The following is a 13,038-nucleotide window of genomic DNA, read 5'->3' as shown; positions in this document are numbered from 1 at the left end:
TTGGGCTTGATGATGAATGCCCTGGAAAAGTCACTTTTGATTAATGTTTAGTTTTAAAATATGCAAACGAAAGAATGATTTGCGACAATTTTTTTCTTTTATCGTCCACTAGCAGTTCAGCCTGGCTTTGCTAGGGCCCTATGTACTGTTCATAACTTTATGTGCATATGTATGTATACGTATATTAAAACGTTTGACTCATATCCAGGTAACATACATCTAAAATTTCAAGTGTTTAGGCGGAGGAGTTTGGAAGAGTCTTTAAAGGTCAACTCTTTCAACTTTGACCTCTTGGCAGCCACGTTTTCGCCCAAAAACTGATTAAAAACCTTGCTGCATGTCTTAATACCCTTTATGTAAAATTTCAAATGTTTAGACCCAAAATTTGTTGAATGATTTGCTAGAGATCTCAAAGTTAAAATTTTTTTAACTTTGACCCCTTAGTAGCTAAGTTTTCGGCCAACAACCGATTAAATAGCTTGCCCTATGTTTAAATACACTTTATGTAAAATTTCAAATGTTTAAAAAAAAAATTGGCTGAAAGGTAAATCTTTTTTAACTTTGAGCTTTTAACATTTATTTTTTGGAGCTGAAATAAAGTTAAAAGTTTCAAGTGTTTGGGCCCAAAATTGGCGGAGGAGTTTGGTATAGTTTTCAAAGGTTAAATCGTTGAACTTTGACCCCTTCACAGTCAAATTTCTGGCTGAAAACCGATTAAAAAGATTTTATCAAATCTCAATATCCCTTATGTCACATCTCGAGTCTGTAGACTGAAAATTGACAGAGTAATTTGGTAGGGAAATGTACACACACAGATAGACACACACACTGACAGCTTCATTTTTTATAGATAGATAGATTGAATTTATTAATAAGAAAAAATTAAATAAACTAAGGTACACCCGAGCTTGAACATTCGATCTGCAGTTAAATGCTCTACCAGTAATTTTATATCTCCAACTCATAATAAACGTGTTTTTTAAGAAATAATTTGCTGAAATTGTATTATCTCCCTTGCCGGTGTAATGTAACATATTCCCCTGTAAAATTATTCTTTTTTACTTATAAGAGAGAAAAACTACTTTTACGATCGGAGTTTTTCGATTTTTGATATTAATCGGGTTAATTTCTGTACAAAACATATCTAAGAACACTGCCAGACATATAAATTACCTTTGTGTGAAATTTGCAAAAGATAGGCTCAGCCGTTTCAGAACTTATGAGGAACTCACTAGCACACACACACACACACACACACACACACACAAAGTGATTTTATATAATAGCAGAGAGAGATTTAATGATATACATATATTAAATACTAACAGGGGAGACCCGACGTTGCTCGGTGGTGAATGATGATCAACGAATGTTTCACACTCCTGTATTTCATTGTCATCGAAATCGATAAAATTACCAATTTAAATTTTTTTTTTTTTTTTACACAGTGATCACCACTTATCAAGGCCCGGAAGCCACTCAGGGATAAGGGTTATTGCGAGTACATTACGTTAGTGTGGAGATTTGATGAAGTGTTTAAGGGGGCGGTTCATTAGGAATTTGTTAACATTGAACTTGAAGACATCCAAGTTGTAGTCCGGTGGAAAGCAGGCAGACGGAACAGAGTTCCACAGGCGTGCAGTTCTAAGAAAGAAGCTTTGTTCATGGAATCCGCGTTTTGATTTAGGCACAGATATAGAGTGGGGGGAATTTTTCACAGTGGATTCAGCTAGACGGGTGTTTTTCGTGAAAGATTGGCGAGGGGGGACCAGAGATTGGAGTTCAGACGAGCACCTGCCATGGAAATAACGATAAAACAAGGATAAAACAATTGATTGATTGCCAGACCTAGTTGAGGACTGATCTCGGCGCATCCCACCGGTAAGAAGCTTCATATTCCTCCTCACAGTGGCATAGTTCATAATTGTAGTTTACATTATGTAGAGAACCTATGTTGATTTTATGAAATTATTTTTATATATAATAGCTTGAAGATTTAAAATGCAAAAGTCAAGTATCATAGTTCAATTGTGCTCTATACAGAAACATTCATTTCCAACGGGCCCCTGTCATATCAAAAAATCTACTGTTGATTTTATATGCATGGTCTTTCTGCTTGTGTGGCGATAATAGATTGAATTTAAATTTAAAATGAAAAAATCAAGTATCATAGTGCAATTGTGTTTTAAACTGAAACATTCACTTCGAACGCGCCCCTGTCATATCAATGAACTTACATTTTATATGCCGGGCCTTTATACTTGTGTGGTAAAAAAAATCACAATGCCCTTGTGGTGTTAGGCTGTATAAGGCGTTAACATTAGTCAAAATCGACTGTTCCTTCTTTCATCGGATTTTTTCGATTATGGATACTTATCGAATACATTCTGATACAAAAGCTACCCACAAACACGGCCAGATACATAAAGTATAATTCTGTGAAGTTTTGTCAAAATCGGCCTAGCCGTTTCCGAGTCTATAGGGAACGAACTGAAATGCCCACACACAACGTTCTTTTTATATAATATTAGCAGGGTGATCTGGCCCGGCACTGAATAATGAGCCGCGAATGTTTCACAATCGATTACATGCTCTAGTTGGGGAACCACCCTGATGCACCGGGAGGAAGTTTCACATACCTCCTCGCAGTGACTTAGTTCAAAAGACTCTGTAGTCTATATTGCACTGTAGAGAATCTGCTGTTGATTTTATAATTTTTTCAAATTTTGAATTATAGTTTAAAATGCAAAAGTAAGCTATCATACTTTACAATTAAACAAAAAAACATTAAGTTCGAACGCTTTTTCATCGGATTTTTCGATTATCTACTATCAATACTTATCAAAGACATTGTGATACAAAACCTATTTAAGAACACTGCCAGATACATAATGAAACTTCGTATGAAATTTCAGAAAAACTGACCTAGCCGTTTTCGTGCCCATAGGGAACGAACTCACATACACAAAGTTTCTTTTATATAGAAATTTAAAAAAATTATCTAATTAATAATTTGAATTAATTCATTTGATATATGGTAGCGTAGTGGTTATATGTAACTTGACTGTTACACTTGAACCGTGCCGTTACATTTCAACCACTCAAACCCACGCGTTTTCCTCGTACCGTCGCAGGAACAAACAAACAAGAAATGAAATAAAAATACGATTCGTCATTTTTACTAGGTGAATACAAAAAGCATTTATTCCAGTAATTTCCGACAACGCACTTCACTACGTTTCAAAATATCACTTATGCGTCGAACATGTTTTTAGGACGCTCTTTCGACCACGAGACGCATTTTCTCCCTCGCCCTCCAAGAGTCAAAACACGTTCGATCGCTTCGTTTGCTCGATCATTTTTTTTCTTTTTCTCTCCTTCTTCGTCCCGTGACGTCAACGCAGGTAAACATGCTTAATTTGCATATGTAATAAGACGGCTCTTCGCTAGTCAGCTATCCGACGACTGCTGCTGATTTCGTTCGTCGACGCTCTGTTACAATGAGAGCGCACTGCTTCTTTACATAACGACACAAACTGATAAGCTGGGTGTGCAAAATTCACAAAACTTTCACTTAGGATGTTGGCAACCTTCACAGGTTCCCTCTATCCGGTATTTTTTCTAAAAAGAATTCTAACTAGCATGATATCGGGACAACCGATGCCAAAATTAATCATCCTATTTCATAAGAAATGAGTAAATGAATAAAGTATTGGAAGCAATATTGTATCATCTTTCGAACAAATGTCCCAGAATCGTCGGTGTTTCAACGGAAGTCCCTATTTATTAGTCACTCTCTTAGGGTTTGACACAAGGTCATTTTTAATACAGGAAAAATCTAGATGCTCAAAATTGCCTTAGTGTGTATTAGTCTTTCCCCGACCATAGAGAAAACAGATACTATGCTTTGATTTTAACACAAAAGCTGAAATGTGTGTGTGTGTGTGTGTGTGTGTGTGTGTGTGTGTGTGTGTGTGTGTGTGTGTGTGTGCTTGGATTATATAAAAATAAAAATTATAAGGAGATACTCGATATTGCAGATTATTCATAAAAGAAATAGTGAAATTATGGTGTGCAAAACTGGACGAATAGTTTCCAAATTAAAGCAAAAAATGTTGAAGTGTTCTTCATCTTTTTATGTTCATCTATGGCTAACCGTTCAAAAGTGGAAGATGAAGTTTTACAGAATCACCTGTTTTCATCCGCGACTGATGACAATGTATGTACGTAGATGGAGATCTCCAAAAAACAAAAAACGGATACCTTGGGTTTGTTGCAGGAACCAAAGAAGTGCACGTCTGATATCGGATCGCTGAGATAGGAATGCAGAAGATTTGCTCGCAGACCTTTTGGCGGTTCATTCGTCATCTTTATACCATTTTGTAAGATGGAAACCGGAAAAACTGAAGACGGATAACTAGTCAGCCAAAGTCGGAAACTTGTTTTGGCACCGCAAGAATCTGTGATTATCTGTAAGGAAATATTAAAGAATATAAAAACAAGTTTCATTAAACAAAGATTTTGGTGATTTTATTTAAGTTTCCGATTATTTTGATGTTTTGTTTTGATGTTTAACAGTATTAATGAAAGAACCAACATTTCTATAATTGTATGAAAGTCACATTGTCTGTGTGAGTGTGGGTGACTTCGTGAACTATGGACTCCGAAACGGCTGAGATGTTTTTTGTTTTTTTTTAAGTTTCACACAAATGTACTTTATGTGTCTGGGAACTTTCTTGTAAAGGTTTTGTCTCGGAATGCCTCCGATAAATATCGAAAATTGCTAATCGAAAAACTCCGATGAAAAAAGGAACAGCTGATTTTGACCAATGTTAACACCTTTCTACAGCCTAACATTACAAGTGCATTTTAGAAGTTTTATCACTGCACACGTTTTTACTAATACCACAATCTCCTAGTCGCTCTATTATTAATATGTCTACTTTTATAATGTTGATGGTAGTGCATATAAGAAAACTTTAACTTATTAAGACTAATTTACAGTTAAACATATGACAAGTGATGTGATTGATCTGTCATTAATAAAGGATACTAACGTTTTTGACGAAGACTTACGTAAAGTCCTTTGTTTCTTAGACGTATCACATTGGCCAAATGAACTGTGACGATTGACAGAAAGCCATTAGTCATCTATTTTCGTTACAATATCTTCAAATCACAACTTTTGAATTCTTAAACAATCTTTGATAACACGTAAACAGACGAAGATATAAATAAAAATACGAAACAACAAAAGCATTTGAATATTTTTTTATGTGAACAATCTTTTAACAAGTATTAACTACCCACTTTTGGATTGACATGTATAAAAAAATGGTTTCTCAATTTTCAGTTGGGAAAATTTAAGATTATATTTTTTTGTTACTGTTTTAAATAGAAATAGGAGAGTTTAAGATTTGGACGCAGTGGTACAAGAAGTCCTCTGGAATGTGATAGTGGATATGGGATTCCCCATACACATAATTGATCTCCGATCAGAAACCGACATTTCTCCCGGAAAGCAACAATAAGAACAACTCACGGAATGACAGACTTTTTTTAAATTGCTCAGGGTTTTAGGCAAGGACGCATATTGTCACCCCCACCTTTTTAATATATATGCCAAACAAATAATGCGAGAAGCACTTTAACTTCACTCAGCAGGAATCAACAACCTGAGATACGCTGGCGATTTAGTTCTGATTGCAACTTGTATGTAGGAACTACAAAACTCCATATCAGCAAAACAAAGGTAATGAAAGTAACACAAGCATCAAATGATGAAAACCTAATTGTAGACAACCAAAATGTAGATTTCAACTACAATGGGTGCAGTTTTCGCAAACAAAATAGATGACACTAAAGAAACAAGACGACGTATTGCAATGACAAGGATAGCAATAATTGCACTAACCAATATATGGAAAAAACACATCCATTTCATAACGAATAAAGAAATGATTCCTGCAAGCTTTGATATTCTCAGTAGAAACATACAACGAAATTGATAAAATCACCCATTGTTCAATCAAATCGATTGATTGCCGGCTTTAGTTGGAGACCCATCATGTTGCACTGGGAGGAAGCTTCACATGTCCACAGCTGTGACATAGACCACAATAATTGTAGTTTACATTGCACTGTATAAAACCTACTGTTGATTTCATAAAATTATTTTTATATATAATGGCTTTAATTAAAGTTTAAAATACAAAAGTTAAGTATCATGGTTTAATTATATTCATAAAATACAAAAGTTAAGTAGCATGGTTTACTTGTAAACGGAAGCATTCATTTCGAACGTGACCCTGTCTTATCAATGATACTGCTGTTAATTTTATTCACTGTGCTTTTCTACTTGTGCAGTGACAAAACTTATAAAATGCACTTGTAATGTTAGGCTGTAGAAAGGTGTTAACATTGGTTAAAATCATCTGTTCCTTTTTTCATCGGAATTTTTCGATTAGTAATTTTCGATATTCATCGGATCGGTGTGTGTGTGTGTGTGTGTGTGTGTGTGTGTGTGTGTGTGTGTGTGTGTGTGTGTGTGTGTGTGTGTGTGTGTGTGTGTCTTACCATTTCGCATATTCTTTCCAGTTCTCCCAACCAGGACACGGAAAGGTGACAATTTTGCAGTACAATCCAAGACCCTTCTTTAACTCCCTGAAACAATATAAAACGAAAAATGACATTAAATTGTTCAATGAACTGTTTTCGAAATAAAATGAATGACTCGTTTAAACATTAGGTGTCGCATTACGATGAAAAGTTAACATATTCTGATTAACTAAAACTGCTATTACATGTGGTTAGCGTGATGAGCCACGACATTGATCACGTGATCGAAATACTCTTTATTTACCTGATCGCCGCCATAAAGAAACTCGACTTTGTCTAGTGTATAAAACGTAATGTGAGAAAGAACAAGTACATATTGGAATGAGAGTGTTTATATCAGTGGTTCGCAACTGGAGGTAATTATTCTCATTGGGAGAATTTTAGAGTTTAAGCGAGAGGAATCGGCATCACAAATTAGTAAACACAAATTGGGTCCAAAACCGCAAAAAATACATCACATATCTCTATTGAAAAGTCATGTTGAATTTTTTCTTCGTTTGTCTTTGCATTAAATGTTATTATGTCAGCATTAGTTATTATTGTTTGTGTGAATTCATATCTCTTCAAATGGAGGGAAATACCATTCTGGTGCATGATACAAGGATTCACAGACTAATAAATGCTTGAGAATAACGTTGAGAATGTATTGACTGAATCTGTGACTGGCGTGATTTGCTATTCATAAAAAGCAGAATTAATGGAGGTCAACAGAAAAATCTTTAGCACTCTACAGGGTACGATAATTGAGCGATAAAATCAGTATTAAAAACGGTGTTTCTGGAGAAAAGTAAACCATACGATTTAGGTTCAACATCAAATGTGTTGTTACAGTTAATACGGTGTTCTAAGAAACGTCTACTGCGCGATAAAGATCCAGTTGCAGTTACGTTGTTACATTAAATGCGGACTCCGTTAATAAAACGTTTCGTAAGAAAGTTTCACTGGCACGGACCTTGTTACCATAAAAAAAGACAGTTTTCCCCTCTTATTTTTCCTTTATTCCTTTTCTTGTGGTTATCATTTTAAAGAAACGCGTTTACGTAAAAGCGAAAAACAATGTAAATATTTAGGTAAAATTTTACTTCAATACATTCTCATCTGTGAATATTTTTAAATTATTTTAATTATAAGTGTTGCATCACGTCGATAACCTGTGATGTATCGTAGTGTTATATCTTAGAGTGTCCGGAAGTTGTTTTGTCATCTACTTTTGTTTTAAATATGAGGTGTCCACCAGGTGTTTTTTGTTTGTTTGTTTTGTGCATTAACCTATAAGAAAATATTATCGTTAAGACACAACACACGTTTTACGGTTCACCGGTTTATTGAAACGATATTTGCAAGCATGGAATTTAGTAAAATCGTATTTGTTAGTCAGCCGATCTTGGAAAAAAAACAAAAGAGTCGAGATAAAGACCTTATTATTTATCTAACACTCACCTTCGACTCCTCATGAGATCTTGAATTCTCCTCTCTAAATGTACAACACTAGCATGGTGACCCGTGATTGAATGATAATCGGCGAATATTTTAGGCTCCCATTTTGTCATCGGTGAAATCGCCCATTTCCAATCAGATTTATTGCCTGCTCTAGTTGAGCAGCCTCCACGGTGTACCGGGAGGAGGATCACATGCTTCTCGCTATGACTTATTTCACAATATATTGTAATCTATATTACACTGTAGAGAACCTACTATTGATTTTATAAAATTATTTTTGTATATAATGGCTTGAATTAAAGTTTAAAATGCAGAAAGTCAAGTACCATTCTCCAATTGGCTCTAAACAGAAAAAAGTATTTCGAACACGCCTCTTTCATATCAAAGAACCTACTGTTGATTTTATATGTCGGGCATTTCTGCTTGTGTGGTAATATAACTTCTCAAATGCACTTGTGATGTTAGACTGTGTAAGGGGTTAATTTCGGTCCAAATACCCTATTCCTTCTTTTATTCGATTATTTTGATTATCGATTACCGACACGTATCGAAGACATTTTCACACAAAACCCATCTAAGAACAAAAATGTAAAATTTCATAAAAATCGTCCCATAGAGAACGAACTCACAGACACACAGACACACAAACACACAAAGTTCATTTATATAATAATAGAGAAAGTACTATTTTATACGTTTTTGCGAAACTTTGCCAATCGTTAGTGAAATCTCTTTGTCTGTTTATCCATGTTGCTTACGTCACATACATTCCTCATTGTTTGCAACAAAACATATTTCTGGTCGCAATTTACATATATACCTGTACATCTCTATCCCTACAATTATATAAATGCAACTTTGTCTCTGTGTGTGAGTTCGTTCCTTATAGACTCTGAAACGGCTGAACAGATTTTCTTTAAAATTTACAAAACTGTATGTCTGGAAGTGATCTTAGTTAAGTTTTGTCTCAGAATACCCCCCTCCCCGATAATTTCCGATAATCGAAACCGTTATTTTAATTCATCTATCACCGGTAAAGCCATTTTTCCATGCCGTCGCTTAGCAACAATGATAGAAGAACGGGCCGTAAAAATTCTACTGTGGGTAAGTTGATAGCGTGTTTTATTTATTTTTTTATTTGTTTGTTTTCTTTTGCATGACGTGCTCTGTAGGTTCAAACCCAGCACGTAATGTTATTGTCTGTTAACTGGAAAGAAGTTTATATAAAATAATTTCATAAAAGAAACGGTAGGTTCTCTAGAGTGTAGTAAAATAACATATATTTTGGACTAAGTTAATGCATGGAGGCATGTGAAGCTTTCTCCCGGGCGATTTCACGGATTTTGATGACAATAAAAATATAGGAGTGTGAAATATTCGTTGATCATTATTCAATCTTGGGCAACGTCGGGTCTCCCTGCTAATAAAAAATAATCTGGTTTTCTCAGAACTCGACAAAATTCCCCACTCCTTTACACATTACATACTCAGAGTTTCGATTAGAAAGAAACGTGAAAAATAAAAATATTATTTTTTACATTTACGAATTAACATTCTGTCGTAAAATCTTGACCAAACGTTTTAAATTTTAATGCTGCATAGATTGGGACACTTGACCGGAAAGGCAAGTTAGGTTGAATAGTGGAATGAACTCAACTCGTCCTCGCGTTTACATTGTTCTGTCGTTGTTTTAGCTTGCATCCACTCGACCCTTGTCTTAACTAACAATGATGACCCACATCTTACACGATTCAGTACTGCGTGTCCTACAATCATCACTTATCAAGGCCCGAATGTCACTCGAGGATGAGGGTTAATGAATGCAAGGTGGTAGTGTAGTAATCGTTAATGGTGTAAATTGAGTAGAATTTGATTATTTATGGGGACAGCGCAACAAGAACTTGTTTACATTGGATTTGAAGATTACCATATTGTATTCAACCGGGAAGCAGGACAGCGGAACAGTGTTCCACAGGCGTTCTTGGAAAGAAGCTTTGTTCATGGAATCTGCGTTTCAATTTAGGCACAGACATAGAGTGGGAGAATCGTTTATAGTCGTTTTAGCTAGTCGAGAGGTTTTGTGAAAGTTTGGCAAGGGGGAACTATAGATTGGAGTTCAGTCGAGCACTTGCCATGAAGATAACAATAGAGCAGAGACAGGCTCGCAACATCTCTTCTGTGAGAAAGAAGTACAGGGAAGAGAAAGGGGACTCACAGTCCTTTGTTGAGGTCGCGTCTTTCCTGTTGACTAATGCTTATGGTCCTGTGCAGTTCTAGTAATTCTAATCTTCCAGACATTACTTTCTCCCTTGAGGAGAGCTTAGTTTATTACTACGCCTGAGACGCCTCTACCGAGGAATGCCTACAGGACTGCGGATGCATATTTAACAGGCCATTATGCTCTTCCTTTAGGGCGCTGACCCTTCAAATCCCACATAACGACCCTTGTGTCACATCATCTCGCCGTGGGAGGAAGATAAACAGATACATCATAGATAACTACAATATGAAATTAAATCAACTCCTGTTAAGTTATATTGATGATTAATTAATTAAAACGTAGATTTTCAAATTAGACATTTAATGCCTGAAATCATTAAGTCAATGTTATAAAAGGTCAACGTATTAAAATGAAAAAATAAAGTTTTCATATTTTGTGCAGAATTTGAACCAGACGTAACTAACCGTTCGTTCGGCTTTGCTCGGAACATGACGTCATGCGCTCGGGTTTGACTGTAATCTGACGTAAGACGCCGATAAATGCGCGGCAAAGAACAGACGATTTTTAGAGAAAATATTGAAAAAAAAAATCAACGGGATCAGCCGGGAGCTTCTTGACAGTTATCTTTTCAAGTTTATGTGGAGAAAGAATGACCCTTTTGTCGTCATCTTAAATCATCGGAAAGTTACTCGGGTTGGTTGGCGAAGTTTCTTCCACATACGCTGTCTCTTCCCACCCCACTTTGACATCGTCTAATTTTACCGTAAAAAGTCTACCGAATCCTAAGGGAATATTTCGGCTGTCTTAATTTAATTTTACAGGAAAAAATGTTCATGAAAAGAAAAAAGTAACAAAAAAAGTTTATTTTACATTAGTTACGAAAATAAAGAAAGATTTTTTTTTAATAATATATGAAAAACACATAAAAGTGCTTTAAAAAAATTTTTTTTGTTAAAAAAATTTGAAAAAAACAAAAATTGGTTTTCTCATTAGCTTTGTTCAATTTTGTCAAATCAAATTGGTTGAAAAAAAATTACAATTTACTTGTTTTTTGCTTTTTATTTAAAACTTGTTACAAGAATGAAACAGAAATTGTTACGGTAGGTCGTTATTTTTGTTATTTTGTTATTTTTTATTTTCGCTATTTTTTTATTTTCGTTATTGTTGTGGTGGAACACATTCATTTGCATATGTGGATAGTAATTACACATAAATAGAAAGACTCAGTTAGTCTGAGTGTGTGTTCACCAGAAGCCACCGAAGGCCGCCGAGAGCAGATATGTTTCTCCAGCAAAGACTCTCTTATTTGACACCATTATGTAAATATCCTGTAAATATACCTTTTCCTAACACACTTCTTATTTGATCTATCTTTGTTTGTTGAGTCGTCATTTGTATTGCTTTCTACGTTACTTGTTTCAACCTGCAAACTTAACAGTTATATTTTTTATTTTGATTTAAAAGTTAACTTTTTATTTTTAAATTTAAATGTTTTCTTCAGTATTTTCCTTGAGTAGCACTGTTACGCTTTGATAATCAGCGACACTCGACGAAAGCCGGCGATTGATGTCATGTTCCTAGCAAAGCCGAGCGCCTTGTTAGCTGCGTTCGATTCATATTCCGCACAATTGCACATTTTTTTCGTTAAGTGCTAACAAGATTGACAGGAGAATCTATGAATATAGACATATTATTCTTGTTGGTTTTAGTCACGAAGCAGACTTTGTGATGATAACTATGAATTCAGAGTGTATCGATACTCAAAGGCTGAAAAGCTTTAGAGTTTTAATCCTTGAAATTTCTTTACATTTTATTTAAAAAATGAATGTGTCACATGTTATCTCCAATATATTTCAGTGGTTAATCGCTAGTATCGCGAGTTTTATAACCCAACACAGATCAAGCGGCTAACCATGGTGCTTCCGTGAGTGTGCTTCTGCCACTGCTCACAGGTACCACAGATCTGGATGATCGCCGAAGGGAAATACTACTACGATTCTTATTTACCCCTAACAAGGCATATTGCCACATAGGTGTAAGTGGTTAATAGTTGGGAACATGTTTACCGGGATATGTAAATAGATGAGCGAGATGTCGGTTTACATTACATTAAATTTCAGCATGTCACGACAGTAAGAGAAGTATATTTGGGCCGGTTCATCTGCTACTAGTCTCTCACTCCTAGACAAGGTTCAAAAGAGAGTCGACAACCTAATAGGTCCTGAACTATCATCCAAGCTTAAACCTCTGTCCCATCGATGCAATTGAGCATTCCTCTGCCTGTTCTACAAGTACTTTAACGGTGTATGTTTCGACGAGCTGCAAGCACTTGTACCCCCTCTACGTAAATACCCCCTACAAGCAGTACAATCCCACCCCTTTCACAGTAGAGATCCCTAGATGTAAGAGAACCTTCTACTCCAGTAGTTTCTTCCCCAGAACCGCTAGACTTTGGAACTCCCTGTCAGGTTCCTGCTTCCCCAACTGTACTGACATGCAGAAATTCAAGTGTAACGTGAACCGACATCTTGCTACCCAACTCCCCACCTAGTACCACTGTAGTCTGTGTCCCTAATAGTAGCACCCTACATCAAAGTGGTAATGTGCCTTGTTTGGGGTGAAAATGTAATAAAAAAGATGGCCAGGAGGGAATTCTAAAGTCTAGCCGTCCGAAGAAAGAAGCCATCAAGTAGAAGGTATTGCGGCATCAAGGGACTTCTACAATAAAAGAGAGTTGCTAAATGAGTTTGTCGGGTGTG

At 35.8% G+C, this 13,038-nt stretch overlaps 1 protein-coding gene across 1 annotated transcript in view; it reads right to left on the bottom strand.

Moving 5' to 3' along the window:
* LOC145244699 (dynein axonemal heavy chain 3-like) overlaps positions 1–13,038 on the bottom strand; it is a 382,877-nt gene that overhangs the window by 33,512 nt on the left and 336,327 nt on the right. Inside the window, exons 72-73 of the mRNA XM_080107154.1 lie at positions 6,577–6,663; positions 4,264–4,470 (exon numbers count right to left, since the gene is read on the bottom strand). Of these exons, the coding sequence (XP_079963280.1) occupies positions 4,264–4,470; positions 6,577–6,663 (294 nt within the window). The remainder of the gene's footprint in view (positions 1–4,263; positions 4,471–6,576; positions 6,664–13,038) is intronic.

This window comes from Euprymna scolopes, chromosome 1 (genome assembly GCF_053919585.1).
Source record: "Euprymna scolopes isolate OS-2025 chromosome 1, ASM5391958v1, whole genome shotgun sequence".
NCBI classification, from domain to species: Eukaryota; Metazoa; Mollusca; class Cephalopoda; order Sepiida; family Sepiolidae; genus Euprymna; species Euprymna scolopes.
The sequence above is the reverse complement of the archived record's forward strand: the minus strand, read 5'-3'. Positions and strand labels throughout refer to the sequence as shown.